The following is a 24,176-nucleotide window of genomic DNA, read 5'->3' as shown; positions in this document are numbered from 1 at the left end:
AAATAAAGTTAGACAATTGCAGAGCAGCAGAATTCAGATTCACATCATGCACGAATCTTCCCTGCCAAAGAAAGAGTCACATTTTCAAAAATATGTTTTCACCCTCCTGCATAGCAAGATTTTATATTCTTCTCCACTGTTTTTGCTAAAAAATCGATACACTTTCTTTTTATACTGCTCCAATATGAGTGTTGGATAAAATCCATGTGTTGCAGGTTTGGAAAATGCTCCCAGCATGGCCCTTTTATGGACCATGGTTAACAAGTGTTGGATGAGCAGTGAATTCATGATTGAGCTGTCTAAAGCAATGGGACTACACATCGATTGAGTAATAGCCATTTGGAAACCATAACAAAACCAATTTAAGAAACAAAAAAGGAAAGCTGATGCTGAGAATGTTATCCCTGGACATTATGTAGTTGAATGATTCAGAATAGCTTGGAGCAACTATCATAAATTTGGATTTGAATGGCCCACTGTATACTTACCCGTTCAATTAATTCAATTTATGGTCAGCTTCTTAAACTTGTTCAAGAATGCAAATAACCAGACGGTCATTCCAATTTATATCTTGTCTTTTGCAAAGGGATAAATTTGGATACATTTCTCCTTGTGTATCCTAGAAGGTAAGAGTCGCAGGTCCAATTAACCCTGCTGTCCCATGTGTTGTTCGGTAGGTTTAGCACAGAGAAATCAAGACTGAGCTCTTTATCCCTGCTTCCTGATCCAGGATTTTTAAATTAATAGAACATTCTCTTGACTGAGATCAGCTAATTTGGCACAAACCAGGAAATCAAAAACCACTCTATACTCCACGCGGGTCTTCAATTGGTAATTCGGTCATTTAAGAGAACCAGGAAGACTTGACACCTCCTAGCAGAGCGCTTTAGGGAACATCTCCGGGACACCCGCACCAATCAACCACACCGCCCTGTGGCCCAACATTTCAACTCCCCCTCCCACTCTGCCGAGGACAAGGAGGTCCTGGGCCTCCTTCACCGCCGCTCCCTCACCACCAGATGCCTGGAGAAAGAACGCCTCATCATCCGCCTTAGAACACTTCAACCCCAGAGCATCAATGTGGACTTCAACAGTTTCCTCATTTCCCCTTCCCCCACCTCACTCTAGTTCCAAACTTCCAGCTCAGCACTGTCCCCATGACTTGCCCTACCTGCCTATCTTCTTTTCCACCTATCCACTCCACCCTCCTCCCTGACCTATCACTTTCATCCCCTCCCCCACTCACCTATGTACTCTATGCTACTTTCTCCCCACCCCCACCCTCCTCTCACTTATCTCTCCACCCTTCAGGCTTTCTGTCTTTATTCCTGATGAAGGGCTTTTGCCCGAAACGTCGATTTGGCTGCTCCTTGGATGCTGCCTGAACTGCTGTGCTCTTCCAGCACCACTAATCCAGAATCTGGTTTCCAGCATCTGCAGTCATTGTTTTTACCCATTTAAGAGAACTGTGTCTGTTTCTAGTTTAACCAATAAATATTTGTTCATAGGATGTGGAATTTGGTGGCCCGACCAGCATCTAGTGCCCATCCCTAATTGCCCAGAGGGTAGTTAAGAGTCAACTGCAGAGCTATAGGTCTGGAGTCACTTGTAGGCCATGCCATGAACAGATGCAGAAAATAATCAAAAAAGCTAATGGAATGCTGACTTTTATAAAGCCAGCAAAGGACTTGAGTGTAAGGGTGCAAAATTTAGGCTACAGTTATACAAGACCCTGGTTAGACCCCACTGTGAGCAGATCTGGGCACCACACCTTAGAATGGATATATTTGGCCTAAGAGAAGATACAATCTAGTTTTACAAAAATGATACCTGGATTTCAGGTTGTGAGGAAAGAATACACATCGTAGGCCTGTTTTGAATTTAGAAGGTTAAGGGGTGATTTTTTTAGATTACTTACAGTGTGGAAACAGGCCCTTCGGCCCAACAAGTCCACACCGACCCGCCGAAACGCAATCCACCCATTCCCCTACATTTATCCCTTCACCTAACACTACGGGCAATTTAGCATGGCCAATTCACCTGACCCGCACATCTTTGGACTGTGGGAGGAAACCGGAGCACCCGGAGGAAACCCACGCAGACACGGGGAGAATGTGCAAACTCCACACAGTCAGTCGCCTGAGTCAGGAATTGAACCTGGGTCTCTGGCGCTGTGAGGCAGCAGTGCTAACCACTGTGCTACCATGGGTGATATGATCAAAGTCTTCAAAATGTTAATAGAAAAAGACAGGGTGATAAAGATAAAATATTTCCCACTGGTTGGCGATTCCATCCTAGGAAATGTAGTCTGAGCATTAGGGTCAGACAGTTCAGGAGAAATGTGAGGAAGCACGTCTACAAAGAAAAGGTGGTAAATGTTTGGAACTCTCTTCCTCAAATGGTAATGGATGTTAGATCAGTTGCTAATTTTAAATCTGCGATAGATAAATTCTTAAAACAAAGGTCACAGGCTCAGGAGCTGCTCTTGTTCTTGGGTTCCTTTGTACTAGGTAAGGAAGACAGAATTCTCTCCTTAGGGACATTAATGAACCAGATGGATTTTGACAGCATTAATAGTGTCTACATGATTGGCATTAAGCTTTTAATTCCAGACATTATTGATTTCAGATTCCACTACCTGCCATAGTTAGGCCTCAGAACATCAACCTGTGGCTTTTGGTTTCTCATCTATTAACATTCCCACTACATCTCTCTCCTCCCCAATATTGTTGTTCTCCAGTGTAATATGGTGAACTTATAATTTACTAAGACAGTTAGCTTTAATTTCCAACAAAATACTGATTTAGTTTTATGTTGCAAAGTCAATGTGGAAATATTCCAGGACAGTAGCCTCTGCATGAGAAAACTCAATGTACCTGACATGGACAAATCTGACCAGCAATGCTGACCTTCCATACATCCTACTGTTTCTACAATGATCTATCTAATGTGCTTTGAAGAAAGGAAAAGCATTTGTACAATATGTTTAATGATGTGAGTTCATTCCAAAGAGGTTAGCAACAAGTGAAGCTCTTAGGAGGTATAGTTATGGTTGCATCTACAAGATGCACTGCAGTAACTCATCTTGGCTTCTTGAATAGAACCTTCCTAACCCATGATCTCTACCACCTTGATGGGCAAGCACAGCTGATACATGGAAACACCAGCTCCTACAAGCTCCTCTCCAAGTCACATCCCACTGTAAATTGGCAACATATTAACCTTACTTCATTATCACTGAGTTAAAATCTTAGAACTCCTTTCTTAGCTGCACTGTGGGTTTATCTACTACCTTATGGATTGCAGTGGTTCAAGAAAGCAGCACGTCATCAAGGGCAATTAGAGCTGGGTAATAGCAGCCAGTGATGTCATATCCTGCGTACAATATTTATATAAATTGTAATATAGGAAACAGGGTAGCTGATCGCTGCACAGCAACTAACAAAAACAGAATTTAAATAAATGACCATATAATTTAAGTAATGAATTTTGAGAGGTAAATGTTGTCTAGGGCATATAGGGTGAATGTCTGTACTCTTCTGACTTGGAGAAAGTGAGGACTGCAGATGCTGGGGATCAGAGCTTAAAAATATGTTGCTGGAAAAGCGCAACAGGTCAGGCAGCATCAAAGGAGAAGGAGAATCTATGTTTCAGGCATAAGCCCTTCTTCAAGATTCCTTCTCCTTCTCCTTTGATGCTGCCTGACCTGCTGTGCTTTTCCAGCAACACATTTTTAAGCTCTTCTGACTTGGGAATTTTTACAACACTTGAGAGGGCAAATGGACTTTCAGTACAACATCACCTGAAATGGAACTTATAGAGGTTTATAAAATCATGAGGGGCCTGGATAGGGTACGTAAACAAGGTCTTTTCCCTTGGGTGGGGGAGTCCAGAAATAGAGGGCATCGGTTTAAAGTGAGAGGGGAAAGATTTAAAAGGGACAACTTTTTCAAGCACAGGATAGTGCGTGTATGGAATGAGCAGCCAGAGGAAGTGGGTGGAGGCTGGTATAATTACAACATTAAAAGGCGTCTGGATGGATATATGAATAGGAAAGGCTTAGAGGGATATGGACAAAGTGCTGGCAAATGGGACAAGATTAATTGTGGATATCTGTTCAGCATGGACAAGTTGGACTGAAGGCTCTGTTTCCATGTTGTACATCTCTCTGACTCTAAGTACGACTAATTAGTTCACAGGAATGAGTGCCATTAATTGAGTTGTCACTGACATGAGTCACAGCAGAGAAGTTATTGGACAATTCTTGAAAATGTTGGGATTTTTTTATCCATTCAAAAGACATGGGTGTGTCTGGCTATGTCAGCATTTATAGCCCACCCTTAATTGCCCAGAGAGCAGTTAAAAGTCAACTACATTGCTGTGGATCTAGAGTCACATGTAGGCCAGACCGTATAAGGACAGCAGTTTCCCTCCCTTAAAGACATTAGAGAACCGTTGTTTCTCAACTATTGTAACCCAAACTAGTCCTTTCAACATGCACCCTTCCCATGATCATTGTACCTTCCTCTGTTTCGTATATCTCTGTAACTTCCCATCAATAGTGTAACAATGCCTCCCTCAAATCTTTGCATGCCATAACCTCTCTGCTTGTTCTATAGTTATAGTTTTAAATGGATGATCCTCACAAATAACCTCACAAGCGCGGGGAATATTGTTGTACTATTCATCTTAAAATGTTATCAAATTCAAAGCATAGGTATGTTTTCTTTCTCAACTAAGACTCAGTTGTCCCACACAATAAAATCCCAGATAATTGGAATAAAGCTAGCAATCATAAAGGTCCGTGTACAAGTGAGTAATCTCCTCTAGCTAGATCCCCTGTGTGCTGATTGAGACAGGCATTAACAAGCTTATTTAGAATGAATCTCTAAATCCCTGCTTGTTACTAATCCTTTATAAGACTTGCAGTGAACCCTCACTGAACTATCTATGGCAGACTAATACTTAATTTGACACAAGTTGTGGTGCTTAATTATAGATCCTATAAATGTCCATTTAATTTCCAAAGCATTAGCCTTCATAATTCATTAACTTTCTAGTTACATTTCATTTTCTTCCTTTGCAAAATAATATTGCCATTTTTTTTAACCCACTGTTTCATACCAGGTTGTGGTTCCAGAGCTGACAATATTTTAAGGTAAGCTCACCCAAGGGCAATCTTGACAGTGAGTCCTGTCAGGCTATTTGATCATGGATCATTGTTCAGTCCATCCTATCTTAAAATATGCCATATACCCTTGTGCTCTGCTCTTCAATATGGATTACTCAATGCTGGTCAGAAATGGGATAAGATTAGGGTTGGAGTCATAGAGATGTATAGCACGGGAACAGTCCCTTCAGTCCAACTTGTCCATGCTGACCAGATATCCTAAACCGGTCTGGTCCCATTTGCCAGCAATTGGCTCATATCCTTCTATACGCTTCCTATTCATATATCCATCCATATGCCTTTTAAATGTTGTAATTATACCAGCCTCCACCACTTTTGGCAGTTCATTCCATACACATACCATCATCTGCCTGAAAATGCCCCACTAACTTAAACCTATGTCATTTAGTTTTGGACTCCCCTACCCTGGGAAAAACACCTTGGCAATTTGCCCTACCTATACCCCTCATGATTTTGTCAACCTCTATAAGGTTATCTCACAGCCTCTGATGCTCCAGGGAAAATAGCCTCAGCCTATTCAACCTTTCTCTGTACCTCAACCCTGGCAACATGCTTGTAAATCTTTTCTGAACCCTTTCTAGTTTCACAACATCTTTTCTATAGCAGGGAGAGCAGAATTGAACACAGTATTCCAAAAGTGTAATTGCAGTAGGATTTAGTGCCTGATTTTGCATCTTTGTTGCCCAGGAACATTGAGTACAAATGATAGCCCCCTTCTGTTAAAGGGTAAAGGAGACTTTGCTTCAGAGAATGAATGGGGCAGGCACTCGAGTTCTCTTGAATTGAAATCTTTTTCAGGTGAAGTGGTACATGTTCACAGTCCAGTGAAAGGAGTGGAAGAGAAGGTCAAATGAAGAAGTAAGCAGTGGTGAATGCCAGAAGATGAGGTGATTAATACTGTCAGCTGCAACTGCTAATTCCTTTTTCCTATTTCCACAAAATTGGATTTTCCCTTGTAGTGGATGGGATAAAGCAGAGTAGGTAGATTGACTCAAATCTATGGTCACTTTTCCACAACACTGCAGCCAAGTTTGGGCGTTCTCAGGGGAAGGTTTCCACTTAGTGCTCTTTAGAGTAAAGTCATAAATGCAGTCCCTTTATAACAGTTGTGATTTCTCTGTAGATACCATGTACAGCAGACTGTCCCTTCACTTCAGTCAACATATCTATATCATTGTTTACCAACTGCAATAGAGAAATATTCAAACAAGTCGCACCACACAGTAGGTAGGCGGTTCCAAACACTAATGTTTCAATTGTTAGCCTTTTTTTCTTTTTCTTTATATGTAATCGGAGGAAGAAATTAACAGTTGCAGCTGCAAGTATTAATCACCTCAACTTTGGACATTCATTACTGCTTCTCTGTGCCTGAAAAGCAGCTATCAAGTTTATGTAGATATAATGGTAACCCTTCCAAATTGCTGAGACAGTTTATTGGCACAAGCAGTGTTGTACTAGGCAACTTACATGCCATTATATATGAGGCCAGCTTTCAAGCTAACAAATGGTGACTTCGTAAACTTGCTCCTGCCACCAAGATGAAAGATGGCTAGGGAAAAGCATTAGAAACAAATCCCTTTGGTTAGTCAGGTGTCTCATGGATGTCTAATAGAAACTCATCAAGGTATTTAACGCATTCTAAACCGATAAAGCTGCTAGATCTCCCAAGTAAAATCAATAAAAATTATAATTGTCTGGGTTCTACAAATCCCAGAGAGTCCCCTTCACCAAATCATTACCAATGTGCAAATGATGCCACCTTCCCCCAATATGACAGGCAGTCACTATGGAGTATATTGGTGAATAAAGTGAGCAATTGTACAGTAAAACTTTGAATCTGGTTCCATGTAATAAGGGTCCTAATGATAAAACTTATAGAATTTCAGGATTGATTGTTATTGAAATTTAATTACAATGAATTCCATGTTTACACAAGTTTAGTTTGAACTATTGTTGTTTTAAATACTGATCCCAGTCAACAATAATGAAATACTGTTGTGCACTTTGGTTTTGAAGTTGCAAATGTTTGTATTTTGCTTAATTGGAGTCATATATAAGCAGATATAGCCTATACTAAGTTCACCAATGGAGACTGAAACTCAGGACTGTTACATAGCTCTCAGCAACCCATTTAGGGACTGTGCTTTTTCAAGTAAGATCAGAAAGTGTGGGTGGATTGAATGGTAATTTTAACTCTGGATGATGACCAGTACCAAACCAGCCACCTATTTTACACATGGTACAATTCTCCTTTACACTGTCTTCAAGGTGTAACAAGTGACAAGTTTAAAGTCAGCTATTTTATACATCCCCCTGAATTAGTGGCAAGAGTTAACAAGCTATTGAATGATAGAAATTTCCAAAAACACTCAGTATGGTCGCTGTCTTGTACAAAGCCACTTTCCCGCATGCTCGGAACTCAGCATGACTACATTTTTAATTATTGAAAGAAGTTGTGGTTACAAAATAAGTTTATCCAATGTTTTTCTTTCTCGTCCATCTATTTGACTTTATTGCCAACAAAAAAAATCAGAAGAAAGATGAATGATATCATTCATCTGTAATACTGACCAGCACCACTTTGACAAACTGTTATTTGGCAAAGCAATGGTGCCAATGAGCTGGTGAACCTACCCATACCAAAAGGCAGCAAGGTACATCTCTATGACTCTGTGACACAATGGAATTTTTCCATAGTACCCTAATGGTTTAATGGGCTCTGGGGCTGTTTTCCCTGGAGCATCGGAGAATGAGGGGTGACTTTATAGAAGGTTACAAAATTATGAGGGGCATGGGTAGGATAAATAGACAGAATCTTTTCCCTGGGGTCTGGAGTCCAGAACTAGAGGGCATAGGTTTAGGATGAGAGGAGGAAGATATAAAAGAGACCTAAGAGGCAACCTTTTCACACAGAGGGTGGTACGTGTATGGAATGAGCTGCCAGAGGAAGTGGTGGAGGCTGGTACAATTGCAACATTTAAAAGGCATTTGGATGGGTATATGAATAGCAAAGGTTTGGAGGGATATGGGCCAGGTGCTGGCAGGTGGGACTAGATTGGGTTGGGAAATCTGGTCGGAATGGATGGGTTGGACCGAAGGGTCTGTTTTCATGCTGTATACCTCTATGACTCTATGAGTCTATTGGTAGAGTTAATAGAATGGTCAAGTAGTTTGATATTGACCCTTTAAGGCTATTATACTTTATATGGTTTTATGCCTCTTGTGTATGAGGGAAGATATCCTACAAGTATGCCTGATGCATAGTGCTATCATCTCCATAGAGACCAATAATTTTGAAAAGACATTCAAATATCCAGATAATAGTGGACAACACGAGGAGATTTTATGTTTTAAAACTTTTACTGGAACAAGAATATTAAATGAACCAATGCCTAAATCCTACTTCCATAAGCATTTATACTTTAAACAGAACCAGAACAACGTATTTAACGCAACTGAAGAATCCACTTTCTGCCAGAAGTGATGTTGCCCTTTAAGTAGACATTAAGAGATCTGAAATTATTCTTATCTCCAAGAGTTTGAGCTTTTCCTTTCTCAAATGGGAAACTTTTCATGTCAGACTGCCTTTTCTGGTGTGAGATTTCCTGGACACATACCGCTCTAGCTAAAGCTGACAAATCTTCCAGCCGCCTCCAATCTGACCTTCCCCTTCTCCAGGCATTCAATTTGAAAGGTTTTTGCCTGAAACGTCGATTTTCCTGCTCCTCGGATGCTGCCTGACCTGCTGTGCTTTTCCAGCACCACTCTAATCTAGAATCTGGTTTCCAGCATCTGCAGTCCTTGTTTTTGCCTACTTCATAAGAGCCTATGGAATTGCGGGTAATACATTAGCCTGTATAGAGAATTGGCTAACCAATTGTCCTTTACTTTGTCTTCAGTTAGGTAATGTATAACCAGTCCAAAGTGGGTACTGCAGATGCTGGAGATTAGAGTCAAGATTAGAGTATGCTGGAAAAGCACAGCAGGTCAGGCAGTATCTGAGGAGCAGGAAAATCAGGCAAAAGCCCTTCATCGGGAATGTCATTCCTGATGAAGGGCTTTTGCCTGAAATGTCAATATTCCTGTTCCTTGGATGCTGCCTGACCTGTTGTGTTTTTCCAGCACTGCTCTAATCCTGAGTCGAATGTATAACCTGTGTAAAATCTAAAATCATCTAAGTTAATAGCAAGAGTTAACAGGCTATTGAATAACAGAGGTTTCCAAAAAGCGCACAATATGGTCCCTGTCTTAGAAACCAGAGATGTGCGATAAAGGACACATTTACAGATGGCAACCTGTAGCTAATGGAGTGCTACCGGGAGCAGTGTTGGGACCACAAATACGATAATGACTTGGATGACAGAAGTAAATGGACTATCTGTAGATGACACAAAAATAGTTAGGAAAGCAAGTGGTGAGGATGATTTCCAAAAGGGTTTACATCACACGCTATCCCTGGCCTTCACTTTCACTAGCAACATCAGGGAGGCTCCAGACCAAAGGTTTGACCAGCTCTTGTGTAAATTGCCTTGTTTTGTAATATAATAAAGGTCAATTCAGCCACAGTTCAAAGTGTACTGGAAATGATGACAAACACAGTTTGAATGTACATATATTTAATGTTTCTGGGATTGCTATTCAGTTTACCAACAAGAAAGGTGTAATTTTTTCTTGTTCAGCTGATGCTATCCACCACTTCATAACCCTCGCCCCACTCCTAATTTGCAACTTCCAACTCATCCTTATTTTTGGCTCCTTTCTTTTTCTCTGCAGAAGCAGCCAAGGATACATGCATATGAAATTCAGCAAAACAAAAGACTGCAAGTACATTCTCGGCCAGAACAGCCCACCGTTTGACAGTATTCCAGAGGTCATAAACCACTACACGAGCCACAAGCTGCCAATTAAAGGGGCTGAACATCTCTCCTTGCAGTTTCCTGTGATGGTACAAACACTGTGACTGGACCACAGGCAAGCTGCCTGAAGCACGGCAGTGAAAAGGAAAACAAATCTGTGTGGAGATAACGAAGAAGGCTAATCTTAATGGAATGTCAACAAGCATTTCTGTTAACCTGGCTTACGATACTGAATAGAATACAGCGCAGAGCTCCAAGTCTGGCTGTGATATAATTACAGGCCAGAGCTGTTGGCAAACTCATTTCCTGGGACTCTATTTCAAACATTGTGGTGAATTGGATCATGAATGTCACTGAACTCACATGTGTAAGGCTGTGGTCACTCATTTAATTTGGGGAATATGTGGAATTAATCTTATTCTTCCTGTGGGTTTGCCACCCCTCTCCTCCTCAATACAACATAACAAGCCCCTGCCATTCTCTATACATCACCCAAGTGGGCATGTGTGCCAGTCTCACTGCTGTATTTAGGCTGCTCATTTCTTCATGAGGACATCATCAGCATGGCTTCATCTGACATCTTGGGTTCACACAGAAAGGGATGAGAGTTGCTGGTTAGTGACCTGGAGAGGCATATCCATGATCGGAGCAGGCCCTGCCATCTCCTGGCACAAGGGACATTGAAGTCAAGTGTTATGCCCTACCCTGACTGAGTTTGCCTTTCTTAGCACCAACCAGGGATCGAACTTGGGATATTTCTGGTCTTTGTGACTCAATACCACACTGTACAGTTTTCCAGTCAAATGAAATATTGAGAGGGTGCGTGGGGGGCGGGGGGGGGGAGGGTGTTTGGAGTGGGTGGTGGGGGCGGGGGGAAACAGGGGAATTGTGGTTGTATTGGCATGGAATGTCTTCAGGTTCCAGTGAGATATGTGTTTTCTATTTTCAATAACATTTTCTGTAAATATCCAACACTTTTTTTTACATAAAATATGCTTGGAAGAAATGTCTGAATGCATAATTCACAAATGAGGCTTCAGCACAGAGTGTTCTGTCAGAGATTTTAAGAAATGATGGTGATCATAGCAATTATTATGTGAGAACAAAGTGAGTAATGAGGTCATTACTGAAAGCATTTCCTGCTGCTTTGGGCAATAGAACGTTTACAAATCCCTCCTTTTGTTTAAATCCAACCTTTCCAGCCTGGCCATTAGACACTCGCACTAAAGATTTTTCTTGTGATTTCATCTTTTCCACCTCTCTCCCTCTGTGGCTGATGCCTTTCTGACTAGTTCTCTCTGTATGTGCCTCTCCTATCCTCTATGCCTCCTTTGCCCTCCCATCCATACAACATTATTTTCTGTTTCTCCCTCACCACTGCTGTCCAATAGATGTGACCGTCCTTCCTTCTCTATTTTTACTTCCCTTTTTACTTCCATGGTGGCTCAGTGGTTAACATTGTTGCCTCACAGCACCAGGGAACTGGGTTCGATTCCACCCATGGGCGACTATGTGGAGTTTATACTTTCTTCCCTGTTTGCGTAGGTGTGCTCCAGTTTCCTCCCACAGTCCAAAGATGAGCAGGTTAGGTGGATTGGCCATGGGAAATTGCCACATAATGTTCAGGGATGTGTACATTAGGTGAGTTATCCTTGCAAAATGTAGGGTTACGGGGATAGAGGTCTGGATGGGATGCTCTTCGGAGGGTTGGTGTGGCCTTGTTGGGCTGAATCGCCTGTTTATGCATTTTGGAGATTCTAAGAAGGCCTAATAACTTATTCCCTCCACCTTCTTTCCTCCTGACTGTATGCAGCTTTTGATTCTCTCCATATCTTGGGCTGGAATTTTAAAGACTTCCTTTTTCACTTTGGAGTGTCACGGTGGCTCAGTGGTTAGCACTGGTGCCTCACAGTGCCAGGGACCTGGGTTTAATTTCAGCCTCGGGCAACTGTATCTGAGTGGAGTTTGTACATTCCCCCTGTGTCTGCATGGGTTTCCTCCCACAGTTCAAAGATGTGCAGGCTAGATGGAGTAGCCATGGGAAATGCAAGTTTACCAGGAATGTGGTAGAGCAGGGATATGACTGGGATGGTCTTCTGAGGGTTGGTGTGGACTCAATGGGCTGAATGGCCTGCTTCCACATTGTAGGGATTCTATGATTCTGAGGAGCCTTATAATTTAGAGATAGGGTGGAACATAAAGATCTTTTTGGCATCCTGCTGTTGTCCCAACTAGGTCCAGAGATCGCAGGCTTCATTCCCCACTGCCAATTAAGGCACTTAAGAGGGCAATTAATGGATATGTAGGGGGTTCAAATCTTGGGGAACTTGCCTTGTTGAAAGCCTGAAAAGTAAATCTTTTTGAGGGTGGCGGGGTGTTAGCAATTAAAATCCACACTCGGGTGGCTACTTTACCATTGGAAGTCACTGCCTCCACACAGGCGCTGTTGAGTAAGGCAAAATGGTCATAAACCCAACAAAAGTCACCCATTGAGCCAACCAAGTTAAGCTCCACCATTCAGTGAGATCATGGCTGATCTGATAAACTCAAAACCACTTTCCTACCTTTTTCCTATAGCCTTGATTCCCTTATTGATTAAAATCTATCTTTCTCAGCCTTGAATATTTTTTAATAATCCAGCCTCACTGTTTTCCCAGAAGAGAAATTCTTCCTCATCTGTGAACTAAATGGATGACCCCTTACTCTGAAATGATGCTCTCCAATCCTAGTTGTCCCCAACAAGGGGAAACAACCTCTCCACATCAAGCCTTGCCTCTGATTGGTCAGCAGTTCCTTAGAAGGGAGGGCATGGGTCATTGTTCCTGGGAATTGTCTATTGCTGCCCAGTTAAGTTCATGATTGGTCATAGAGTCATATAACACTGAAACAGACCCTTCAGCCCACCTCGTCCATGCTGAACATGATACCAAATTAAACTGGTCTCACTTCCCTGCATTTCACCCATATTCCTCTAAACCTTTCCTATTTGTATACCTGGTTAACTGCCTTTTAAATGTTGTAACTATACCTGCATCTACCACTTCCCCCAGCAGTTCATTCCACATACGTACCACCCTCTTAGTGAAAATGCTGGCCTTCAGGTCCCTTTTAAGTCTTTCTCCTTTTACCTTAAAAGGTTTGTCCCCTAGTTTTGAACACCTCCACCCTAGAGAAAAGACCTATGCTATTCACCTTATCCATGCCCATGATGATTTTATACACCTCTATAAGGTCACCCCTCAACCTCCTATGCTCCAGTGAAGAAAGGTCTACTTGTGATGCTGCTTTAAAGAACTATGTACCTGAATCCCTAGGTGTCTCTATTCCAGAACACTACCCAGGGCCCTACCATTAAGTTTAATTTACCCAAATTAAACTCCAACTGCCACTCCTCAGTCTGTTGACCCAATTGATCAAGATCTTTCTGTAATCTGAGATAACCTTCTTCATTCTCAACTATACCATCAATTTTAGTATTATCCACAAACTTACTAATCATGTCTCCTAAATTCTCAATCAAAACATTTCTATAAATGACAAACAAAAGTGGACCCAGCACTGATCCCTGTGGAACACTGCTGGTCACAGGCCTCCAGTCCAAAAAACACCCTTCACCACCATCACCTTTTTTCTACCCTCAAGCTAATTTTTTATTTATTTGGCAAACTCTACCAGAATCCCATGTGATCTAACTTTACTAATCAGTTTACCATGTCAAAGCTTTAACTAAAATCCCTGTAGGAAAGATCTACTGCTCTACCCTCATCAATCTTTTTGGTCACATCAAGTTTGTGAGTCCCGATTTCCCATGCATAAAGCCATGCTGACTATCCCTAATCAGGCCTTGTCTTTCCACATGCAAGTCTTTACTCAGACAGTAGTAGGGGTGTGGAATGCCCTGCCTGCAACAGTAGTAGACTCACCAACTTTAAGTGGTCATTGGATAAATATATGGATGATAATGGAATAGTGTAGGTGAGATGGACTTCAGATTGGATTCACAGGTCGGCGCAACATTGGGGGCCGAAGGGCCTGTACTGCACTATAATGTTTTATGTAAATCCTATCTCTCAGAAACCCCTCCAGCAACTTACCCACCACTGATGTCAGACTCACCGGTCTATAATTCCCAGGCTTCTCCTTACAGCCTTTCATAAATAAAGGCACAGCATTAGCCACCCTCTAATCCTCCAGCACTGCACCCATATCTGCTAGAGGCCCCACAATGTTGTTATTTGTCAGGCTCTCTTGAAAATATGCAGCCAAGGGGCTCTGACACTCTCCAGATGACTGGTGAGGCTTCCATTGCCTACATTAAAAAATGCCTGATATTACTCAGTCGTTCAATAATTTACACATCAAACCTCTCAAAGCTAAGACAGGCGAAAGGTCTGACCTTTAACAGAGCATTTAACACAGTGGCTGAACTTTTTCCAGGCTGGAGTCATTTTCAATAGGCACATTGGACAGCACCGAGATGTAATTTCCTCATATCTCCATCATCATCACTATCGTAACCAGATTTTAACAGAGCCATTTAATGTAATCCCCACCACTAACAGTGCCATGAGAGATGAGCAATTTGTAATTATATCCAGCACAAGAGAGTTTGTGTTGTCATTGACAAAATAATGATAGCATATTCCTGGGATTGATGTAAATAATACCAGAAGGGATGAAACATTAGAAAATGTAACTGTCTTTTTGTTTATTTTCTCCTTCCAGTCTGGCACTCCCAGCCTATGGGTTTCAAACATGCAGTTTGTGATCCAGTACCTCATCTGCATGACCCCTCCCCATGCATGAAATGTGACGGAGTGTCGGGATCCCTGTGGCTTTTGCACCTAGCACAGGAGTGGAGCCTGGTGCTGTGCCCCCCACAAATACACCATCCATCGGGATTCACAGGTTAACCGTCAGACTTGGTACATTGGCCAGTTCAAGGTAACTCTGCCATTACAACAGAGGCCTGGCACAGATCAGGCACTTCAGCACTGACCAGGAGGTAAAGGAGGATACAAAACTGGGATTTCCTGGTTCTGTATGTCACAGTTACATGGGAGCTATCTGGGCTTTATTCAGTGGGAATGAATGGATGGATGCCTGCTCATATTGAAGACGTATCCAAACCTGGGGACTTGATCTGCCACCAGGTTTAATGTGGCAACTTAACTCAATGATAACACACTCCTAGACTTAAAATTTGTGTGTTCAAGCCCCAACTCATAGCCTGAGCTGATACTTCAATGCGATACTGAGAAAGTGCTGCATAGTCAGTGATCGGTCATTAAACTGAGGCCTGTTCAGGGGCATAAAAAGATCCGAGAACATTGCTTTGATGGAGAGGAGCAAAGATCTCCCGATGGTCCTGGTCAACGTTTATTATGCAACCAAGCCATTGAAAGCAGATTAACTGGTTATTTAACTCATTGGGAAATTCTTGTAAAAGCTACAGAACTGCACAATTTGCAGTCAAGCAATGACCTTTCACTGTCACTGAGATGTTGTGAATAGTCCACAGTGTTTTCACAAATACGTCCTTGTTCAGTCACACAAGATTGGAAATGGTCAGTGCTTCTATGACTAAGGCTTTGTCATTTTTACACGGCTACAACCTCCCATTTCCCCACTGCACTTCACACAATTTCTATTCACAGTCATCACAACTATTGCTTCATATAATATTTTCCTTTGTGCTTTAAGGAGTTTTTCTTTTAATTATGGTGTGGGCATCGCTAGCTGGGCCAATATTTATTATTCATCCCTAGTTCCCCCTGAGCAGGTGGTGTTGAGCTGCTTTCTTGAACCACTGCAGTCCATCTGTTGTAGATTGACCCATAATGCCCTTGCAGAAGGAATTCAAGGACTTTGGCCCAGCAACACTGAAGGAATGGCGATATATTTCCAAGTCAGGGTGGTAAGTGGCTTGGATGGGACTTGCAGGTGGTGGTGTTCCCATATATTGGCTGCTGTTGTTCTTCTAGATGGAGAAGGTTGTGGATTTGGAAGGTGCCTTCTAAAGATCTTCGGTGAATTTCTGCAGTGCATCTTGTGGATAGTACACACTGCTGCTACTGAGGGTCGATGTTGGACGGAGTGGATTTGTGGATGTGGGTGCCAATCGGAAGAGCTGCTTTGTCCTGGATGACGTCAAACTTCTTGAATGTTATTGGAACTGCACCCATCCAGGGAAGTGGAAAGTATTTCGTCACAATCCTGATTTGTCCCGTGTAGATGATGGACAAGCTTTGAGGAGTCAGGAGGTGCGTTACTCACTGCAGTATTCTGGCCTCTGACCTGCTCTTGTAGCCACTGTGTTTATGTAGTGAATCTGGTTGAGTTTCTGGTCACTGATAACCCCCAGGATGTTGATAGTGGGAGATTCAGTGATGTCAAGGACTGGTGTTTTGATTGTTTCTTATTGGTGATGGTGATAGACTTGTATTTGTGTAGCATGAATGTTACTTGTCATTTGTAAGCGCAAACCTGGATATTATCCAGATCTTGTTGCATTTGAACATGGCCTACTTCGGTATCACATGGTACAATCATCATCGAACATCCCACTTATGATGGAGGGAAGGTCATTGATGAAGCAGCTGAAGATGGTTGAACCAAGGACATTACCCTGGGGAACTCCTGCAAAGATGTCCTAGAGCTGAGATGACCAACCTTCAAAAGTCACAATCATCTTCCTCTCTGCCAGTTATGACTCCAACCATTGGACACTTTGCCCCCTGATTCCAATTTTTCTCGGGCTCCTTGATACCATACTTAGTTGAATGCAGTCTTGATGTCAAGGGCTGTCACTCTCACCACACCTCTGGAATTCAGCTGTTTTGTCCATGTTTGATCCAAGGGTATAATGAGGTCAGGAGTTGAATGGCTCCAAACTGCAACGGGCAAATGATTCTAGTAAAACAGTCAAAGAAGAATTTAGTTATTAATGCTAAAGTGGGATATATAATTCAAACTGAAAAGTTTCCAGTTCTAGATTATGACTCTCTGCCTGCACTCGTCATTTTGCCATTAGGCTGACTCATCTATGCCCTCAGGAAATACTTCAGGAACAGTTCAAAGAAGATTGTATGCTGATTTTTGGAGCTTAGAAGAATGAGAGGGGATATGTTGAAATGTATAGGATTCTGTGGGGGTTTGGCAAGCCACATGGTGTAAGAACCCTTTGCTCTTGTGGGGAATCTAGTACCAGGAGGTTCTGTCTCAAAGTTAGGGGCCCCCTGTTTAAGATGGAGATGAGAAAGAATTTTGTCTCTCAGAAGGTCACTGGAGTTTGGCATTCTCTTCCCCAGGACAGCAGTGGAGGCCGAGTCTTTAAATTCAAGGCTGAATTAGTTCAGATTTTTAATAAATGTATGTGCTAAGGGGAGATTAGTAGTTCAGGCCATTATCTCAACAGGCTTACTCTTAACAAATGGCAGATCCAAAGGGTTAAATACTCCACAAGGGGTTTCTATGGTTTTTATTTCTCTTTCTCATGTTCTTCAAAGCACTCCTATTTTATCACCTCCTTGCTCCCCTTCGGAAATATCCTTAAAAGTAACTTGGCCTTCATTTGTGTTCCCTTCCTCCTTAATTCCTTCCCTTCCCCTGCCCTTGCTGGAAGGATAGATTTTTCTATGAAGGTCACACTTTGGATATAAGTTAACATTGGGCAGTAGAGTGAAGGATTAGCCTACCTTAGAGATGGGCTTCAGCCGGTCAAGTGATCTCTTATTGTACTTGATTTTTCACATTTACCAATTCAACCTTTGAAACCTGATCTAGTCCTCCTTGAAATCTGGAAAGATTCATCAGATGATGATTGAGAGCAGGAAATTTGCCTTCTACACTGCCCTTGCCCTAGTTTATGAATCTCTCCATAGTCTTTGCCTGGTCAACCCCCTATATTCTAGTTTAACCCTACAATCCATTCCATGGTTGCAAACTTTCAATTTTGGCCTCCCATTTTCCCAGCATTCCTTGCTATACTGCTTCACCTTCAGATGTTCCAACCAATATTCAGACTAATTATCCTCTTCTGGTCATGGTTTGTTATCAGGGTGGCTACTTGGAATTAGCATTCCCTGCGACGGTCACTTACTAATCTTCTCTTCAATGCAACTTTGTGCTGATTGTGTAACATTCCATCCAAACAATCGATTTGACCATACTTTTATCACTTTCCCGAACATTGACTTGGGTTCTCGGTCCATCTCCAATAAATCAAATAAGGAATTCGTCAAAACATTTTACCCAAAGAGAATGAAGAAACTTCTTAAACTGGAGAGTAGTTGAAGTGAATTTTGTGTTAGATAAAGGACCTGGGAGCGGTCATGATCAAGTTACATTGGCTCCATCCATTCTACTGCTGTTACACACAGTTCATAGATGGAGACAAGGAGTTCTACCCTAATTATATGCATGAAGCAGATGTGTCAGGGACCCTTTCCACCCCGGCAATAATCTGTTCCAAACTCTTTCATCGGGCTGAAGGTATAGAAGCTTGAACACACGGACCAACGTATTCAGGAGCAGCTTCTTCCCTGCTGTTGTTGGATTTCTGAAATATACTGCCAGGAGGCTGGAAGAACACAGCAAGCCAGGCAACATCAGGAGGTGGAGAAGTCAACGTTTCAGGTGTAACCCTTCTTCAGGACTTGGGGATGGATGTAAGGGGAGCTGCAGATAAAGTGGGTAGTGGGGGTAGGGTGGTGAAGTGGGGATAAATGAAAACAGGGAGAGGGTACGACCTGGTTGGTCAATGAGAGGAATGAGTCCAGTTGGTGGCAGGGAGAAGGACTTCTAGACAGGCATTTCAAATTTAGTGTTGGCCTCGCTCTTTGTGAAAATTCTCTCATAATATAGTATTCTTCACTCTGCTCTATTGCACTAATGCACTTTGTATGGCATGATCTGCCTGTGCTACACACAAAACAAAACTTCACTGTACCTAGGTACATGTGACATATCAAAAAATATCTGTAACATCTCCAAGTAATTACACATAACCAAGTGTAGTTGTACCTAACTATAACCATGCAGTAAACCACCTTGTTACCTCAGAATGGTTTCTCCTCTCTGGATATTCTATGGTGGTGTATCCTGTATCACTAGTTACCAGATAGGTACAAGACAAACAAAGAAAATGGAGGATTGATGGTAGTGAACTACCTCAAACAACCCTCCCTAACATTACATACTGATAGAGATGGCAAATACCACAAAGTTCCAGAAGTAGTCATCTGAGAATACACCACAGTGAATAATTTAAATGTACTAAAGGAAAAGTAGACAAGTATCTGAGAGAATACTAAATAAAAACCAAATGAACTGCAGAAGCTGTAACACAAGTTGCTGGAAAAGCTCAGCAGGTCTGGCAGCACCTGCGGCAAGAGATCAGAGTTAACTTTTCAGGCCATGGTGACCCTTCCTCAGAACTGATGGTAGTTAGGAAAATGTCAATTTACATGCAGAAGATTTAGGGACGTGGGGGTAAAGAATAAATGATAGGTTGGGATAGAGCCCAAAGAGAGAGAAGAGTGGTTGGACAGCCAAAGGAGTGGATAACAATCTGGCTGGGATAGTGTATAGCTGATAATGGAGACTGTTAGTGGCTAACAATAGCTGGTGTGTAATGGCAGACTGTGTGATAACATGGCCTGGTGCGTGTGGAGTTGGGGGTTAAGACTGGGGGAGTTAAGGCTCTAAAATTATTGAACTCAATATTGAGACTGGAGGGCTTCAGGGTCGCCAGGTGAAAAATGAGGTCTGTTCTTCCAGCTTGTGCTGCTCACAATGTGGTCTCCTCAACATTGAGGAAACAAAACGTTGACTGGTTGACTATTTCACAAAACCCCTACGTTCTTCCCACCCTGACCTTCCAGTTGTCCACCACTTTAACACACCACCCTGTTCCCTGGCCAATATCTCTGTCTCAGGTTTGCTGCAGTGCTCCAGTGAAGCTCAGAGCGGGCTGAAAGAACAGCAGGAAAATCGACATTTCGGGCAAAAGCCCTTCAACTGGAATGATGAAGGGCTTTTGCCCGAAATGTTGATTTTCCTGCTCTTCTGGTGCTGCCTGACCTGCTGTGCTTTTCCAGCACCACTCTAATCTTGACACTGATCTCCAGCATCTGCAGTCCTCACTTTTGCCCGGAAGAACATCACTGCATTTTCCGCTTGGAGACCCTGCAGCCTCTGGACTCAATATCAAGTTCAATAATTTTAGGGTCTGAACTACCCAAGTCTTAGTGCCCTACCCCATACACCAGGTCTTGTTATCACAAAGTCTGCCATTACACACTACCGGTTGTTAGCCACTAACAGTCTCCATCAACAACTATTCACTCTCCCAGGCAGATTGTTATCCACTCCTTGCGTGTCTAACTGTTCTTCTCTTTATTTGGCTCTATCCCCACCTACCGTTTACTCCTTACCCCCTCCCCTGACCCTATCTTCTGCACTTAAACCGCATTTTTCTCACTATCATCAAAACTGAGGAAGAGTCACCGGACCCAAAATGGTAACTCTGATTTCTCTTCAAGGTGCTGAGCTTTTCCAGCAACTTTAGATTAGATTACTTACAGTGTGGAAACAGGCCCTTTGGCCCAACAAGTCCACACCGACCCGCCGAAGCGCAACCCACCCATACCCCTACATTTACCCCTTACCTAACACTATGGGCAATTTAGCATGGCCAATTCACCTGACCCACACATCTTTGGACTGTGGGAGGAAACCGGAGCACCCGGAGGAACCCCACGCAGACACGGGGAGAACGTGCAAACTCCACACAGTCTGTCGCCTGAGTCGGGAATTGAACCCGGGTCTCAGGCGCTGTGAGGCAACAGTGCTAACCACTGTGCCACCGTGCCGCCCACAAACTTCTGTTTCAGTATCTGAAATCGAGGGGAATATAGTGATATGATAATAAATTTGGATGAGAAAAGAATCTTGGTCTGAACAAACTGTTTCTCTGTCATGTATACAATGTACTCTTGTGTAGCTCCCCTGACATCTTATTACAATGAAGGAGCTGTAAAAAGAAAGATATTCCTTAAAACACCATAAAGGATCTTACAACACTGAGGGAGGTATATAGGGCTAACTTTGAAAAAACTTTCTTCCTTGACAAAGCTATTGAATGAGTCTCACTTCCCTTATCCTTTGCCAAAGCCGTACAGAATATTCCTTTTTACATACCTATTTAATTCCCTTTGGAAAACGTGAACTGCTCACCACCACTCTTTCAGGCAGTGTGTTCCTGAACCTAACAATTTGCTGCATAAAAATTCTGTTCATTCCACCCACCCCATCCTTTTGTCAATTATCTTAAAACTGCATCCCGTTGCTACTGAACCTTCCATCCTGTCTAAAAGGTTTTGCCTTATTTGACCTGTCAAAACCCCTCATGAATTCAAACACTTCTGTTAAATCTCCCTGCTGTGAGGAGATTAACTCCAATTTCTCTTGTCTAACAATTGATTTAAACATTTGTCAGTATATTTTAACCCACGACTCTCCAAGTTTTGTTCATTTCAACTTTAGCTACCTACCGGGACTGCAGTCTACATGTATTTCAACTTTGATGTATATTTACAGAAAGAAAAGTTTCCATTAACGTCTCTCAGAACCTTAGGACAATACAAAGATCTTTATTACAGGGGTGAAGCATGGTCATGCAAAAATTGGTGCAGCAAGCCCCTGGTTTATTTCAATAAAACCAAGAACTGAGGATACTGGAGATCTGAAACAAAAGCAGAAATTGCTAGAGAAACTCAACAGGTCTGTCAACATCCATGGAGAGAAAGCAGAGTTAACGCTTGAAGTGACACTTTTTCAACACGTTGTTTTACTGATGCTGCCAGTGTGATTTTGGCAAACAATTCTGTGGAATATTTTACACCACCAAAAAGACAGGCAGGAACTCAGTTAAATGTCTCATTCAAGATGCAACGACCCCAGCCGCATACAACTGCCTCAATATTGCACTGAATGGGGGTTACATGTGCAAAGTCTGGGGAGTTGGGATTGAACCCACAATCGTCTGAGCCTAATTCGGGGCCCACACCCAACACATTTGCAACGCAACAGAAGCTTTTAATTCATTGTGGGAGTGTGAGCAGTTCATCGATAGATTCAGCAGAAGCATGTTGTACAAGATAGCTTCATCTGTTCATGCCTTATACAGGGCGTTAGTCAAATTGGTGCTTTTTAATGACACTAGAGTGCCCTCTGGTGGTAAGGATCATTTTAAAAATTTTCTATCTCCATCTGTAACTGAAATCTAATAAAATGCAAAGGAAGATAAATCTTCTCTGGACAACCTCCATGTACTTTAGTGGTGTGTTCTCAAGATTCCAGCTGATAGCCAGTGAGCTAAAGTACAGTCAGAGTTATCATATAGGCAGATACAACAGGCAAATAGACTCAGCAAGCTCTTTCGAACAACAATGCCAGTTAATTTGTTTTTGGTTTTGTTGCTAAGGGAGATTATTGACCAGGACACTAGTTCAACTTCTGCCCCTGGACAGAATGGTATCTGCTGTCGAAATTGGATATTAGCTTATCTGTTAGGAAAATAGCTTCTACTTAAACATTGGTTCGGCTGTATTTAGAATACTGTGTACAGTTCTGGTCACCGCATTACCAAAAGGATTAGATTACTTACAGTGTGGAAACAGGCCCTTCGGCCCATCAAGTCCACACCGAAGCACAACCCACCCATACCCCTTACTTAACACTAGGAGCAATTTAGCATGGCCAATTCACCTGACCCTTCTTGGGAGCGTGGGAGGAAACCGAAGCACCCGGTGGAAACCCACGCAGACACAGGGAGAACGTGCAAACTCCACACAGTGAGTCACCTGAGGCAGGAATTGAACCCGGGTCTCTGGTGCTGTGAGGCATCAGTGCCACCGTGCCACCCACAAATGTGGATGCTTTGGAGAGGGTGCAGAGAAGGTTTACGAGGATGTTCCCTGGTATGGAAGGTGCTAGCTATGAAGAGAGGTTGAGTAGGTTAAGTTTATTTTCATAATAAAAAGGAGATTGAGGGGGGACCTGATTGAGGTTTATAAAATCATAAAGGGTATAGACAGGATAGGTAGAGACAAGCTTTTTCCCAGGGTGAAGGATTCAGTAATGAGAGGTCACGCTTTCAAGGTGAAAGGTGGAAAGTTTAAGGGGGATACACGCGGCAAGTACTTCACACAGCGGGGGGTGGCGTTTGGAACGTGTTGCCAGCAGAGGTGGTAGAGGCAGGCACGGTAGATTCATTTAAGATGTATCTGGATAAATGCATGAGCAGGTGGGGAGCAGAGGGATACAGATACTTAGGAATTGACTGACAGGTTTAGACAGTACATTTGGATCGGCTCAGGCTTGTTCTTTGTTCTTAAAGGCACAGAGTCAACAAGGCACAGAAATAAGTCATGGGCCCGAATGAATCCATGCTGATTCTTTGTTCAGCAATCCAGTTAGCCCAATTTCCCTACCCTAAACCTTCTCTATCCTTCATATGTACATCCAATTTCCTTTTGAGATAATTCATTATCTTCACTTCCTTCCTAATAGTCATGAGCAAGATGTCATTACCACTTAGGATGTCAAAAAATTTCTTCCTCGCATTTCCCACCTGCATCTCTTGGCTGTAACCTTAAAAATGTGTCCCCGAGCCCCCTAGTAGAATCAGCTAATGGATATCATTTTTCTTTGGTTTCCTTATCTCAACTGGCGAGGAAAATTTGTAAAGGAGAGCAAGTCTGGTTTGCACAACCTGACTTTGAGGCTAAACTTCCTCACCCCAGAACTAATTGAATTAAGAAAGTCTTACCTATTTAAAATAAAAGGAATAGTACTTGGAAACAGAATCTTCTGCTGTGTGATATTGCTGTAAACTCATCTCCAGTAAATCCTGTCAAGTCATGCAAGAGTCCAGATTGACACACTCAGTGGAAACCCAGTGAACTTGCGACATTACCATGAAGTTATGATCTGCTAAATTCGGATAACACGAAACTCCAGTAGTGGCAAAGTTACCAGTCATTCCCACTAGCAGCACGGGAAATCTAATAGAATGATGCCTGAGATAAATTAAAAATCCTGGATTGATAAATCCAGATTAGCCA

The 24,176-nt window shown here is 42.4% G+C and overlaps 1 protein-coding gene across 2 annotated transcripts in view; it reads left to right on the top strand.

Moving 5' to 3' along the window:
* The window catches only part of LOC132829113 (SH2 domain-containing adapter protein F-like), a 303,308-nt gene extending 292,444 nt beyond the window's left edge, over positions 1-10,864 (top strand). For both annotated transcript variants that reach the window (XM_060846432.1, XM_060846431.1), the window contains one exon: positions 9,965-10,864. In XM_060846432.1, the coding sequence (XP_060702415.1) occupies positions 9,965-10,151 (187 nt within the window). In that variant the 3' untranslated portion in view covers positions 10,152-10,864. The remainder of the gene's footprint in view (positions 1-9,964) is intronic.
* The last annotated feature ends 13,312 nt before the right edge of the window (positions 10,865-24,176 follow it).

Source organism: Hemiscyllium ocellatum, chromosome 28 (assembly GCF_020745735.1).
Source record: "Hemiscyllium ocellatum isolate sHemOce1 chromosome 28, sHemOce1.pat.X.cur, whole genome shotgun sequence".
Lineage (NCBI taxonomy): Eukaryota > Metazoa > Chordata > Chondrichthyes > Orectolobiformes > Hemiscylliidae > Hemiscyllium > Hemiscyllium ocellatum.
Note: the sequence above shows the minus strand (reverse complement) of the source record. Positions and strands in the feature narration are given on the sequence as shown.